This window comes from Acomys russatus, chromosome 5 (genome assembly GCF_903995435.1).
Source record: "Acomys russatus chromosome 5, mAcoRus1.1, whole genome shotgun sequence".
NCBI classification, from domain to species: domain Eukaryota; kingdom Metazoa; phylum Chordata; class Mammalia; order Rodentia; family Muridae; genus Acomys; species Acomys russatus.
Window position 1 is genome coordinate 7,928,249 of NC_067141.1, and position 15,291 is coordinate 7,943,539.

At 49.7% G+C, this 15,291-nt stretch overlaps 1 protein-coding gene across 1 annotated transcript in view; it reads left to right on the plus strand.

Moving 5' to 3' along the window:
- Positions 1–15,291, plus strand: part of Itgal (integrin subunit alpha L) — a 40,740-nt gene that overhangs the window by 15,442 nt on the left and 10,007 nt on the right. The window contains exons 12-21 of the mRNA XM_051145343.1: positions 583–734; positions 1,110–1,247; positions 1,695–1,892; positions 2,023–2,153; positions 4,746–4,906; positions 4,986–5,137; positions 7,970–8,059; positions 12,591–12,644; positions 12,738–12,808; positions 13,143–13,284. Of these exons, the coding sequence (XP_051001300.1) occupies positions 583–734; positions 1,110–1,247; positions 1,695–1,892; positions 2,023–2,153; positions 4,746–4,906; positions 4,986–5,137; positions 7,970–8,059; positions 12,591–12,644; positions 12,738–12,808; positions 13,143–13,284 (1,289 nt within the window). The remainder of the gene's footprint in view (positions 1–582; positions 735–1,109; positions 1,248–1,694; positions 1,893–2,022; positions 2,154–4,745; positions 4,907–4,985; positions 5,138–7,969; positions 8,060–12,590; positions 12,645–12,737; positions 12,809–13,142; positions 13,285–15,291) is intronic.

Here is a 15,291-nt window from a genome sequence, read left to right on the forward strand (position 1 = left end):
AGTTGGGAGGGGCACAGCACACTGTGGTGGGGAAGGCGTGGTGGCGGGCATTAGAGGTCACAGTTCATCTGAAGTCAACTCAGCTCAGTTTGTCATTCATCCAGGAGCTCAGCAGGAAATGATTCTGTCCCCAATCAGAGTGCATTTCTGCTCCTTGATTAAACCTTGTGGGAAGGGTTGGAGAAATGGCTCAGAGGTTTAGAACACTGGCAGCTCCTGTAGAAGACTGAGGTTTCCCAGCATTCCACAGGGTGGCTCACAGACATCTGTGACTCTGCTGTCCATGGTTGCTAAGTATGCACACGGGACACACACACGTACGTGCAGGCAGAACACTCGTATACATGAAATAAGATAGATCATGCCTCAGCAGACACTCTGTGTGTGAAGGCCCAGGGATGACTGCTCCATGGGTGAGCAGGCCCTTCATAATTGAGAGGTGCAGTGGTGGCAGTGCTGTTCGTGCACATGGCTGCCTCTAGCAGGCAAAAGGTCTTCTGGCTATTTCCATGCCAGGTCCCGGTTCTCCTTCCGCCATCCTTTGTGCCTCTAACTCCGAGTCTTTCACTTCTGTTTTATCAGGTTACACTGTGGCCTGGCTGCCCTCCCGTAGCTCTCTGCCACTATTGGCAGCAGGAGCCCCACGGTACCAGCATGTGGGGCAAGTGTTGCTCTTCCAAGCACCAGAGGCCAGAGGACACTGGAAGCAGACCCAGAAGATAGAGGGGACTCAGGTGAGAGTGACATGAAGGGCACCTGCCAGCGAAACATGAGTAATGACTGGCCATGCCTTGCAAGTACTGTGCTTGTGTAGGATGAATCACGTTTGCTGCTTGGGGCAGCCTGGGGTGAGGGTGTAAATCGTCATTTCCCCCCAATCCCTCCCCCCTCCCGCTCCCTCCCCCCACTGCCGTCACTCTGCCTTAAGACATTGACCCTACAGGGTCCCAACTTGTCTTAATTCACATGAGCTCAAGGGGGAAGCCAAGACTTGATCCTGCCTCTGAGGTGGGGGAAGGTGGGCCTGGTGCGGCTGAGGGGCAGGAGGGGGACCTGCCTCTCCCGCTGGCCCTGCTGACTCTTCCTCAGATGACTTCCTGTCCTCACAGATTGGATCTTATTTTGGTGGGGAGCTGTGTAGCGTCGATTTGGACCAAGATGGAGAGGCAGAGCTGTTGCTGATTGGGGCACCCATGTTCTATGGGGAGCAGAGAGGAGGCCGAGTGTTCATTTACCGGAGAAGACAGGTGACAGGGGGGTGCTGACTGTCTGTGAGGTGTGAAGTCCTGATCAGGTGTGGGTTACTCGGAACAGCTTTACTACACCAACCAAACCTTTTAAACAACAAATAGGAGCTGATGGTTGAGGAATTAGTGTGCAAGGTCCTGTGCTAAGCATCTTGTATCCATGCCCTCATTTCACTGTTTGATCGGCTCCTAAGCACCTACAATCCTTATGGTACAAATAAGAACACAAGGCTGGGAGGCTCCATCACTCTGCAGAGTCGCAAGGTTATGCAGACAGAAACACACTGGGCTGGACTTAGCACAGGCCAGCCTGACAGTGGCATTCTGACGCTTTGAGGGACCTGGTCACACATTTCTTTTGTGCTCTTTAATGGATTTACCACAATGCCACATTCTGGAAAGTTTGCTGTGGTTAGGAGGTGAATGTGTGAACTGTCTTCTCTCCAGGCACTGTTCGAAATGGTCTCAGAGCTGCAAGGTGACCCTGGCCACCCTCTTGGACGGTTTGGAGCTGCCATAACTGCCTTGACAGACCTCAATGGAGATGAGCTGACAGACGTGGCCATTGGAGCCCCTCTGGAGGAGCAGGGGGCTGTGTATATCTTCAATGGGCAGCCTGGTGGGCTCAATCCCCAGCCGAGCCAGGTAAGGGACCCTGCCTGCCCACCCAACTGCAATCCTGTGCACCCTGAAGCCTCCAAGCCTCAAGTCTGAGTCTGACTTCCCTCACCTGGCCTCCTCTCTGGCTTAGCATCCGTTTCTCTCTTGCTCCCAGCGAATACAAGGAGCCCAGGTGTCCCCGGGGATCCAGTGGTTTGGACGCTCCATCCATGGGGTGAAGGACATCGGAGGGGACAGGCTGGCAGATGTGGTTGTAGGAGCCAAGGGCCAGGTGACTGTGCTGAGGTAAGGGGGTGCCCAGCATTGCCCTGACCGCCACAGCTCTCTTTCCTCAGGGAGCAGCTGGGCCTCCGCTCTCTGACTATGGGGCCGGCCCTCCTTCCTGGCTTCCATGTCTCACGCCTGGCCTAGCAGCTGCTACTCAGAGGCAGAGATGGGATTTGCACCCAAGTGTCTCTGGTCCTAAAAAAAAAAAAAAAAAATCATTGTATGAAGTTAAAATCTTCTGGCCTGAGTTCTTGGGACCCAAATGCCTCCATTTTTGAAGTGATGGTGTGATATTTCCTGCTTTGTTAGTGTCATGATACAGGAGATAGGTATTATTACCGATTATGCCTTTAAAGATGCGTGTGTGTGTGTGTGTGTGTGTGTGTGTGTGTTTGTGTGTGTGTGTGTGCTCCTTTGCCCTCTGAGCCATCTTGCTGGCCCTTTTTGGTTCTGTGGCAGTGCTGGGGATGGACCCGGAGCCTCATGCAGTCTAAGAAGGCTCTCTACCACTGCACTCCACCCTCAGCCCTGGTCGCCTACTATGGCTCTTGTTTTATTTGGGGGATTTTGTTTTGTGTCCCCCCCCCCCCCCCCCCCCCCGAGACAGGGTCTCTCTGTAGCCTTGGCTTTCCTGGGCTCGTTTTGCAGACCAAGTTGGCCTCGAACTCACGGTGATCAACCTGCCTCTGCCTCCCAAATGCTGGGATTAAAGGCGTGCACCACCACACCCGGCTTGTTTTGTCTTTTCAAGACAGTGTCACAGTACAATGCAGGCTAGCCTAGAGCTCAGTATGGTAGTCCAGGCTAGCCTTAAGGCCAAAGTCTTTCTGCCTCTGCCTCCTTTCACCGGGATTATAGTGACGTGCCACCGTGCCCAGCACATGCTGTGTCTTGAACCGTGGGTCAGACGATGGGCCCTGAGTGTGTGTGAGGATTTGTGTAATGAAAACTTAAATCAGCGGTTAGATGTTGAGTGCTACAAGGAAGTGAGCAGGCTCCTGTGAGACAGTAGCAGTGACAGCCTATTGCAGACTGGGGCCTCTCTGAAGGGCCGGACTTGGAGCTGAGAGCTGAGAGCTGAGAATGTATCGGGCCAACAGAAGCCTAGGTAAGGGCTTTGTAGGAAGCCCAGCATGTGCCAAGGCCAGAAGGAAGATGGAAGATTGGCAGGATAGGGGAAGTGCAGCTGGAATGTGGTTGTCCCGGGGGGCATTGTGAGAGGCATAAGACGATTGAGACAGGCAATGCATCATTGGTAATAAAGAGCTTGAAATTTATTCTGAATATTATATGGCACGGTCTGGTCTACAGAGTGATTTCCAGGTCAGCTGGGAGCTACATATTAAGACCTTGTCTAAGTCTGTCTGTCTGTCTGTCTGTCTGTCTGTCTGTCTGTCTATCTATCTATCTATCTATCTATCTATCTATCTATCTATATTACATGGCAATGTGCACACATCTCTAAGTTCATTTCCCAATGCCACAAAACCCAGCACAGAATCCCCCACTATGTTATGTGGCGTAACTGGGTCTTTCTCTCTCCCTCTTAGGGTCTCACTAGGCCAGGCTGTGGTCTTCTGTCCCAGGCTTACCAGCACTGGGATTGTAGCTGTGCACTACTACACACACTTTGATTTCTTTTGTCCTTCTCTCTCTTTAAAAAAACATTAATTAATTAATATTTGCTCAGCGTGTGTGTATTGTTATGCACGGGAGACGGCTGGTGTGAGTCGCCTGTCTCTTTCCACCATGTAGGTTCCCACGACTGAGCCCAGGTGATCAGGCTTTGGTACCAAGAACTTTTTACCTGCTGAGCCGCATCACTGAGCCACTGGCACCGTTTTTGAAAAAAAAAAAAAAATGTCTATTGGGCTGTTTGTGGTGATACACTCCTTTAATCCTAACACTGGGCAGGGCGGGGGGTGGGGGCCAGAGGAAGGTGGATCTTTGTGAGTTCAAGTTCAGGCTGGTGTACAGAGAAGGTTCCAGGCCAGCTAAGGATATATAGTGAAACCTTGTCTCAAAACCAAGCATGTTTGTTCGTTTTTTCTATTATGTGTGTGTGTGTGCTCACACTGGCTCATGTGTGTGCCATGGTACAAATGTGGAAGTCAGAAGACAATTTGTAGGAGCTTGTTTTCTCCTTTGGGGACCAAACTCAGGCCATCGGGCTTGGTGGTTCACGCCTGTACCCCTCCTGAGCCATCTCACTGCCCTGATCGCCCCTTTTACAAAGACCATCTCTTGCTGGGCGTGGTGGCGCACGCCTTTAATCCCAGCACTCGGGAGGCAGAGGCAGGCGATTGCTGTGAGTTCGAGGCCAGCCTGGTCTACAAAGTGAGTCCAGACAGAGAAACCCTGTCTCGGAAAAAAAAAAAAACAAAAACAAACAAACAAACAAACAAACAAAAAACAAAGATCATCTCTTTATAGGAAAATAAATTGCAAGTCTGTAGTGAGCTAGAGGGAACCCTGATTGTCACTGAGAGACTTCTGATAGGACACGGAAACAGAGTCATCTGTCCTCTGCTGGACAGAGCTCCCAAATCTGTGTCACCAACCCAGCGGAGATGTGCCCAAGGGAGAGACTTAGTGTTCTCTGCTCTGCAGCTCGAGGCCCGTGGTGGACGTTGTCACTGAGATGTCCTTCTCCCCAGACGAGATCTCAGTACATGAGGTGGAGTGCTCCTACTCAGCCAGCCAGGAGCAGAGGAAAGGGGTCAAGCTCAAGGTGTGCTTCCAGATCCAGGCCCTCACGGCTCGGTTTCAAGGTTTGTGCCGCCCTCCTGCCCTCTGCCCAGCACGAGGAGGGTCTCCTGTCACTTACCTCCTGCCTTCCTCCCTGCCCAGGTCGCCTGCTTGCCAATCTTAGCTACACCCTGCAGCTGGATGGCCATCGGACAAGGAGCCGAGGTCTGTTCCCAGGAGGAAGCCACAAGTTCAGTGGGAGCACATTTGTCACCCCAGAAAAATCCTGCATGGACTTCCAGTTTCACTTCCCAGTAAGGGAGCCAGTGCTGGTGTTTAGGGAAGGGCTGACTGCAGTGGGAAGCAATGGGGGTGTAGGCTTAGCTCTGTCACCACACAGCGGTGGCAGGTGGCATGGATCTCTTTGCACTACCATTCCTCTGCTCTTCAGTGGTTGACATAACACCCTTCAGGACATTGTCCTCTAGTCCTCATCATATCTGTATTAGCGTTTTTGTTTTATCTGAGACAGGGTCTTGCTGTGCAACACTGTCTGTTTTGTTTTGTTTTTAAAGGTTTATTTATTTATTATGTATACATGCTCTGCCTGCATGTGCATCTGCAGGCCAGAAGAGGGCATCGGGTCTCATTATAGATGGTTGTGAACCACCGTGCGGTTGCTGGGAATTGAACTCAGGACCTCTAGAAGAGCAGACAAGTGCCCTTAACCATTGAGCTATCTCTCCAACCCTCTCTGGCTGGTTTGCACTTGCATTCATGGCGGTTTATCTGCATGTGCACCTGCACACCAGAAGATAGCATCAGACTTCATGATAGATGGTTGTTAGCCACTATGTGGATGCCAGGAATTGAACCCAGGTCCTCTGGAAGAGCAGAGCAGATAGTGCTCTTAACCCCTGACCTATCTCCCCAGCCCTGGCTCATTTCTTTCTTTCTTTTGTTTTTTCTTTCTTCTTTTTGTTTTTTGTTTTGTTTTGTTTTTTCGAGACAGGGTTTCTCTGGGTAGCCTTGACTGTGCTGGCCTTTCTTTGTAGACCTGGCCTTGAACTCACAGCGATCCTCCTGCCTCTGCTTCCCAAGTGCTAGGATTAAAGGTGTGCACCACCACCGCCTGACCCATTTCTTTTTAAATACTATTTTGTACAGTTGTCAAGATGTCTAGATGGAGTTTGCTTGTTACTTAGGTTTCTTCTCTGGGCTGTCATAACTAGAAGCGTTGCCCGGGTAGCTTGTCCCCATCTTCAACTGTTACCCACTCAAGGTCTTGGTTTGTTCCTAACTACACACTGTGTCCTTCCGCTCCTCACATGCCACCCTTTTAACACTGGGAACTGAAAACACAAATTTTCCAGAGAAGACAGCAACATGACATGGGGGCACCTTGAGCTTTGGGTCTGGGTACGTGGGTTCTTAGCCCTGTTTCTCTCAGTCCTAGGGTTGAGCACGGCTTTAGAGCTCCTTCCCTCATGCCGAATAGCGAATGATCGTCTAGACTGTTAAGATCGGCAGCCTCCTTAGCAAAGTTCAAACTGAGAGCCTACTTAGGCTGATATGGCCACTAGAAGTGACAAAAGAATGCACGAACTCTGTTATCAAGGAACTAATAGCTTAGTTGTTCTGGAATGTTCTTGCATGAAATTTGATAATGGCTGCCTAAAACAGATATATACATAATATCTAATATTATACACGTGTTATATATGTACGTATACTCTGCATATGGGTGTTTGGCTTGCATGTATATCTTTGTACCACTTGTATGCCTGGTGCCTGAGGAAGCCAGAAGGCATTAGATCTCCTAGGTCTAGAGTTACCGAAAGTTGTGATCCATCATGTGGGTACTGGGAATCGAACCTGTGTCCTCTGGAACAGCAGCTAGCGCTCTTAACAAATAAAACCACCTTTTCAGCTCCCTAGGGCAATTTTTAAAACATTGTTTGAAAAACATCTCACTCTGTAGCCCTGGCTGGCCTGGAGCTCTCGGCGAGCCTCCTAAGTTCTTGTATTAAACCATGAACCACCACAACAGGATCAACTTAACCACGGTGTCTTAGTTACTTTTCCATTCGCCATGAAGAGACACCATGGCCAAGATGACTTGCAGAAGGGTTTGCTGGGGGCTTGCTTGCAGTCTCAGGGAGTGTCCATGGTCATCATGGCAGAGAACGTGCACTGAAGTAGCTGACATCTGCTCTACAAGCAAGAGGCAGAGAGCTAAGTGCGAATTACATGGGCCTTTGAAACCCCAAAGCCCACCCCAGTGACACACCTCCTCCAACACAGCCACACCTCTTAATTCTTCCCACCCACTGGAGTCCAAGCCCACAAAGAGTTCAAGTGCTTCCATTACAGTCCTGTGGGAAATTGTGGGGTTGACTAGTGATGTCTAGCATGGGATCTGGGCTGTCTTCCATTACAGTCCTGTGGGAAACTGTGGGGTTGACTAGTGATGTCTAGCATGGGATTTGGGCTGTCTTCCATTACAGTCCTGTGGGAAACTGTGGGGTTGACTAGTGATGTCTAGCATGGGATCTGGGCTGTCTTCCATTACAGTCCTGTGGGAAACTGTGGGGTTGACTAGTGATGTCTAGCATGGGATTTGGGCTGTCTTCCATTACAGTCCTGTGGGAAACTGTGGGGTTGACTAGTGATGTCTAGCATGGGATCTGGGCTGTCTTCCATTACAGTCCTGTGGGAAACTGCGGGGTTGACTAGTGATGTCTAGCATGGGATCTGGGCTGTCTTCCATTACAGTCCTGTGGGAAACTGTGGGGTTGACTAGTGATGTCTAGCATGGGATTTGGGCTGTCTTCCATTACAGTCCTGTGGGAAACTGCGGGGTTGACTAGTGATGTCTAGCATGGGATCTGGGCTGTCTTCCATTACAGTCCTGTGGGAAACTGTGGGGTTGACTAGTGATGTCTAGCATGGGATCTGGGCTGTACTGGGAAGCACGTTATAGACGCCTGACACATCATATGTTTGTTTAGTGCATTCAAGAGCATGCAGTGGAAAAGGATAGTCTTAACATATAAATACTACTCCAACGCCATGGCGGGTGAGGCACAGATGAGGCGCGCTCTCAGTGGGTCCCTTTCATCCTGACAGTGTGTTCTCACCCTCAGGTCTGCATTCAAGACCTTATCTCCCCTATCAACGTCTCTCTGAATTTCTCTCTTGTGGAGGAGGAAGGAACACCTAGGGACCAAAAGGCGGTAAGACTGACTGCGGGGAGGGGCGCGCATGGTTAAAGGGAAGACTGGGAAAGTCTAGTTAGCAGTAGTAAAGCTAACATGTGCTGTTTAAGCGGGAAGGGAATTCATAGGCGGCTGTATTTAGGACAAACTCCTGGGAAGAAAGCGGTGGCTCTGAGGGATCTGAGGAAGAGCCGATAGTGGGTGGAGTCTGAGGGGGTCTCAGGTCCCTGCTGGGCATCAGCTCTGACTGCATTGCTTTCTAGCACCATGCAGTGCACACATTCCAGGGAAGACACTTCAGAAGGCCTCGCTTTGGGCCGGAGCCTATTCCTTGTTGTTGCAAAGACAAGGCGCCTTAATTAACCTTCGCTCCTTTGTGTGTTCAACTCAGTGCCAAATTGGGGGCACTATAAAACTAATGAGGGGGAATATCTATCCCAATCCCCAAGATCGGACACTCCCTATGTAGTGCCAGAGGTAAGAAGTTCTCTTTGAAGTTCTCAACAGTCAACAGGTGGTTGGGCTGGTGAGAGCCAGCAGGGTCTGGGGGAGAGGTGGCCTGGGAATCCAGTTATGGGCTTTCCTGGCAAAACCTCAGTGGGCTCCATCCCCGCCCATCTCCTGGGACTGTTTTCTACCTACAAAGAGAGCCTCTCTTCTGTGGGACTCTTCCTGAGCTGGTGGCCTCCTGTTTGGTGACCGTCAAGCTTACTCCGTGCCTTTGGCATCGTACAGTGGGTGCACCCTGCCCGGCCCAATGCTGGGATTTGAAGGTGAGGGCAGAGTGCCTACAAGAAACAAGCAGAGTTGACTGGGGCCAACTGTGTGCTACGCCACCTCTGGGCACTGGTTCTGTTGCTGCCCACCTGCCCTGGGGGAGCTCACAGTCTGCTGCCAGAGAAGCCATGGTGACAATCCTCTTCAATGGCACTGCTGTCAAATTAGGGACCAGGCTGCAGTAACGTATACCAGAGATCTGAGGAAGTAAGTAAGGCAAGGCTGCCCATAGAGGTGACCCAGAGGTCTCCAAGAGAAGGAGAGGTAAGACCATAGTGTGGCACAGGCAAAAAGACGTTGGAGGCTCTGGGGTGATGGAAACGTGAGAAGAAGATGAGTCAGAAGCTAAGGGCATTGTGGAAATATCAAAGAAGTTTTATGTGGGAAAAGGAAATGCTGTATATTTATGAGCTTAATTTTTTGTGTGTGTTTATTAATTTTATTTTATACGTGTGAACGTTTTGCCTGTATGTTTGCATTTACATGTGTGTCCATGAAGGTCCGAAGCAGGTATCAGGTTCTCTGAAACTGGAGTTTTGAGCTACCATGTGTGTGGGTGCTGGGAATTGAATCTGGGTCCTCTGGAAGAGTGGTCAGTGCTGCTAACTGCTGATGTATCTCTTCAGCTCCTCCTGGGCATTTTTAGTGCCGGTGTCAGAAACCCAAGTAAAACCTCATCTAAACAAGAGAGTGTGTTGGCCTCTAGCCTGAAGCACAGGCCTAGCTTTGTGTGTATCTGTCCCCAGATGCCTGGACAAAAGCATCAAGAATCCTTGTCTCTCCTTCTCTTTCTTTCTCTCCCCCTGCCTCCTTCATGTAGCCCAGACTGGTGTGGAACTTTCTATGAAGCCCAGGCCGTCTTTGAACTCCTGGCTTACCTGCTTTCACCCCCTGAATCCTGATTACAGGCATGTGGCCTGTTGCCAAGCTGAGGAAGATTTCTTCATATTTCGTGTCGCATAGCAATATGGCATTGTTACCTTTGTCAGACTTCTGACAACCAGAAGAGAGAGTCCTTCCTTTTGTTGCGACCTAGTCATATTCACATCTCTAACCCAATGCCAGGGACCGGGCCTTGGTCATATGCCTACCCAATATGAATGGAGGCACCCGAAGCCCTGTGGGGTGGGACCAGAAAGTCAGGAGATGGGGAGGAGGCCTTGCTACTGTCACGCAGACATTTAAGTAGCTGGTTCCAGCCCTGGTGTGGGCTGCACTGCACCAACATGAACCTGGAGGCAGGGAGGACGCTGTGGTGGGGGTGGGGGGGGTCCCACTGGTTTGAAGCAGGTTTTGAAGCAGGGCCCTTTGTGTGGGTGGACAGGAGCAGACGCGTTAACGAGATGTTGTGAGCACAACCGTGTCAGGAAGGGAGCCCAGAGGGTCCAGCCTTTCAATGTGTGATACCAGGCTTCTGAATTCACACAGAGGCAACTCAATCTGCTCTAGGCAGGCCAAGATACCTGCTAGGCCTACTCCACTTCAAACCAGAGAGGGTTACGTTAAAGCTGGCTGTTTGTGAGTTTGATTGTTGGTGTTCGTTTGGGTTTTTTTGGTGGGGGCAGGGCAAGGTTGTCTGGCATGCTTGATAATCCTGCTTGCTTTCCCAGCTTCCTAATTGCTGGATACAGATGTGAGCCGTCACACCCAGCTAAGACTGACAGACATCAAACCAGTTCTTCTATTACATGTATTAATGTGTGTGTGTGTGTGTGTGTGTGTGTGTGTGTGTGTGTGTGTGTGTGTGTGTGTGTGTGTAGATCAGAGAGAGGATAACTTTGGGAGAAAGCTCTCTCCTTTCATCATGTCCTTCCATTATGTGGGAGGTCTTTCTCTTGAACAAATGTGGCTTTTGTGATTCTAAATCAGGAACAGCAAACTATTTGCAAGGACCAAAGAGCAGGTGCTTTTTGCTTTTGGCAGTGTGGTTTCCGTGGTGGCTACATCTTGTGCTCACAGATGCCTGGCTGTGGCTGTCACGTGTGTGCACCTGGCAACGCCCATAGAGCACACACAGCTTCCCTTGAAGCCCGGCTCCTTAGAAATCTACGTAACACTTTCCCTGACATCCCAGGGATCAGAACTTAGTCAAAATGATCACACTTAGCTGCAAGAGAGGCTAAGAAACGTAGTATAAAAAGTGGAGAGTGTTTTTTTTTTGTTCTGTTTTGCTTTGGTTTGTTTTGAAGGGGAGACTGTTTCAAAGGCAAGAGGTGAGGAATCTTATGCTGGGATTCCAAGCAGGCTCTGCCCAGCCTTGGATGGACACCCAGCACATAGGACCGAGCACCTGAGGTCACCATCAGTGTCAAGAACACTTTCCTGAAAAGTGTCATTAGTTCCGGGTTTCTTGGGGTGGTGGTGGTTCTGATATAGTCAAGGGACATAGGGAGACGGACCTTTTGCTTCTTTAAGAAAAACAGCAGAGGGGCTCAAGGCCTTGGACACCACTTGGCTCATGGCAGCATGGGTAGTGGGCATCTGTGTGAATGCTGAGCAGGCAGCAGAGAGTGCTGGAACTCTCCACTTAAAGAAGAGTCCAGAGTCTTCTAGATAATCCCACTGTGATAACCTGTGAAGGCCTTCCAGGGCCCCACTACCTTCAGAATATAATCTTAGTGTCCCAGCATTGTCCCACAGGCTTAGGAGAACCTGGACTCTGTTATGCCTTTTTGCTCCTTTTAGAGCACCGTCCTGGAGCTAGTCCAAGCAGCTGCCTTGGGGGAGGCACAGTATATCTTGCCTTGGGGCCTTGGTAGCCTCTGAATTTTCTTCTCCATTTTCTTCACCTGGCTTTCTTTTCCGTTTTCAGTGCAGCTTTCCATTATGGTAACAAATACTCACAGAGATACTTAATTTATAAAGAAGAAGGGTTCACTTGGGCGTGTCCATGACCATCCTTGCCTCTGTTGCTTTGGGCCTATGGCAGGCACACATCATGATGCGGAGTGCATGGCAAAGCCACCACCTACTTGCATCACTGTGGCTGGGAAGTAAAGATAGAAGAGGAAAGGGTTGTTGTGTCAGTGTCAACTTCAAGGACACATGTCCAGTGGCATAAAACATTCTCCAAGTAGGAGCTGGCTCTTAGAGGTTCTGCCACCTTCCAGTTGTGCCATAGGCTGGCACACACGGAGAGGTGGGCATTCTAGATCCAAATACAGCAATTAGTAGGGGTGCCATTGCTTCAGGACACTCCCTTAGCTGTGTTAGGAGCCGTTTTTCCATGCTCCAAAGCATCTCTGTATTTGTCTCAGCCTCACCCTTTACCCACTGTGGATGCTGCCGTGTCTTCTCTCCCTCTCTCTCTCTCTCTCTCTCTCTCTGTGTGTGTGTGTGTGTGTGTGTGTGTGTGTTTTACTCTCTGACATCTTAAGGGGGTGAGGTAGGGACTGGGGGCGGCAGAAGGAATGGCAGTGAATTTCTAGAAGTTGGAGAGCAGGCTTAGGAGGATGAGGGATTGGCAGAGGCAAACCACAGAGAAAGGGCCTCAGACAGGCAGGTGAGTCTGAGCAGCCAAGAGCTCCTGCCAAGGGTAGGACTGTAGGCTGCTTTGTCCCAGTCCAGATACCCATCTGTGGGAGGGAGAGGCACCCCAGACCTCATCCTCCCATTATGTACTGTCACTAGGAAGAACATATCTCTGGCTGTGGGTATGAGTAGGGTGGGGGTAAGAGCACAGTCGTCCCTGCTAAGCCCTGAGCCTCTTCTGTCCCATCATGAGACCCACTCACTCACCTCAGCACTGTCTTCCCTCCTCCATGCTCGGCAGACCAGGGACATGCAGCCGATCCTGAGGCCGTCCGTGCATGCAGTGACTAAGGAGGTAAGAGGGAGAAGAGGCAGCCACACGGGCCTGGCGACCCTGTCAGCCCTGCTGGGTCTGAGCCTCCTTCCTGGTCCCTTCTTGGCCTTTCAGATCCCTTTTGAGAAGAACTGTGGCGAGGACAAGAAGTGTGAGGCAAACCTGGCCCTCTCATCCCCAGCCAGGTCTGTCAGCCTTTGTCTCTAGGCCCCTTCTTTAGTTCAGTTCAGCCTTCCTGAGGTAGCTGCAAAGGATATTGAGATAGCGTCAAAAGATCCTTCACCCATGGGCTGTGCCCACTAGGAAGGACGCTTCCTCTCTGGGCCTCACTGTCCTCTGAGAAAGGCAGTCATTAACAGAGTTGGCATTGGGGTTAGATAATGTTAGGATGCTGAGCCTGAGCATAGGAGCTGGTATTTATGGTCAGCCAGCTCCCTCAGCTCTGAAGACCTCACCTTGATGCTGTTCCCTGCCGTCTTGGCCCCCATGACTTTCCTCTGACCCTCTCCCAATCTGCAGCTCTGGAGTCCTACGTCTGACGTCCTCTGCCAGCCTTGCTGTGGAGTGGACGCTGAAGAATTTGGGAGAAGATGCTTACTGGGTGCAGCTGGGCTTGCTATTCCCTTGGGGACTCTCTTTCCGCAAAGTGGAGATGCTTAAGGTGAGCCCGAGGGTTCCCTGTTGCCTGGGAGGTTTCCTGCACTGGCTCCTGTTCCCACAGTGCACTTTGGGTGTCCCTGATCACCTGAGTACAAGGCTCTGAGAGTCCCATCTGCTCGCCCAGCCCGGTGCTGCTTCTCAAACTCCTATCTGGGTATAAGCTCTTTGAGCCTAGAATTCTCTTTTTAGAGGAAAGAAAAACGAAGAAGAAGAAGAAAAAAAAAAAAAAAAAAAAAAAAAAGAGTCTGGGACATTGGGATAGGGCTAGAAAAATGGCCCAGACAGTAGGTAAACAATTTATCTTGTACACATGAAGACCTGAGTCTGTGCTTAGGCAAAAAGCTCACACAGGTTTGCACCCAATATCAAGGCTTCTGTTTCTTCTTCTGACTTTGGTGGTTTGCTCCTACATGCATGTGGTGCTTATGTGGTGTGTGTGTGTGTGTGTGTGTGTGTGTGTGTGTGTGTGTGTGTGTGTGTGTGTACACACACATTCAGGTACACAATCGTATGCAGAAAAAAGAAGTATTTATGTATTTTGTTTTATTTTTTGAGACTGAGTCTCACCACGGAACCCTGGCTCGCCTGGAACTCACTATGTAGACCAGGGTGGCCTTGAACTTATAAGAGATCCATCAGCCTCTACCTCCTGAGTGCTGGGATTAAAGGTGTGAGCCAGCTAAAACAATGATTACTAAAATATAAAAATAAATAAGAAGGAAAGAGAGAGAGAGAGAGAGAAAGCGCATGAGGGAGGCTTTAGGATGGTGGCTTTAGTGTGCTTGGCAACATGAAAATACAGCCCTCAGGAGATGGCTGAAACCCCTGAAGCAGGCAGTGTTGTGCATTGGTTTGAACAGAACTTTTAGGGGCTGTAACTTAGAATGCTTGCCCAGCATGCACGCATGAAGTGCTGTGTTCCTTCCATCACTGAATACAGCTGGGAAGAGTGGTATCTGCCCGTAACCCCAGCACCGAGGAGGTATGGGGTGGGGTGGGGGTGGTGGGGGCATGGGTAGGGGCAGGGTGAGGTGAGCGGGTTAGAAGCTCAAGCTCTCCTTAGCTAGATAGTAAGGTAGAGACCAGTCTAGAAAATTGAAACTCTATCTTCCCAAAGACAGAACTTTTACTTTTCAAATTACTGTTTTAAAAATCATAAGTAGCCGGGCATGGTAGCACACGCCTTTAATCCCAGCACTGAGGAGGCAAGGGCCAGCCTGGTCTACAGAGAGAGTCCAGGACAGCCAGAGCTGTTATATAAAGAAACCCTGTCTTGAAAACCAAAACAAAAAACATAAGTGGTCACCACGGAAACTTGGAAATCACGGAGACGTTCAAGGAGTTTATGTGGACAGCTCAGCAGTTACGGCATCTATGCTGTGTAGATGCATTCTGCAGCACTGGCCATTGAGTCTCTGGCCTTGAAAATGCTAGTCAAGTGCTCTGTTACTGAGCTAAATCCACACACAAGCAATTTCTATTTTTGTTTTAGTTTGGTTTTGTTTTTTGAGAAAGGGTTTCTCTGTGTAACAGAGCCCTGGCTGTCCTGGACTCACTCTGTAGACTAGGCTGGCCTCAAACTCTCAGAGATCCGCCTGCCTCTGCCTTCCGAGTGCTGGGATAAAGGGTGTGCACCACCACACTCAGCCTCAATTCCTGTTTTTTTTTTTTTTTTATAGATTTATTTATTTATTATTATGTATACAGAACTCTGCCTGCATGTACATCTACAGGCCAGAGGAGGGTATCAGATCACATTATAGATGATTGTGAGCCACCATGTGGTTGCTGGGAATTGAACTCATGAGCTCTGGAAGAACAGTTAGTGCTTTTAACTGCTGAGCCATCTCTCCAGCCCCTTCAATTCCTGTTCTTAATCTTTTGGTATTATCCCTTTTTTCTTCCTAAGTGTGGTTTTATATTTTATACTTTTTATGTATATGTCAAACACATATACAGATTACACTGTAAAGTTATTTTTATTTGTTTTAACCAGTTGACTTTTTTT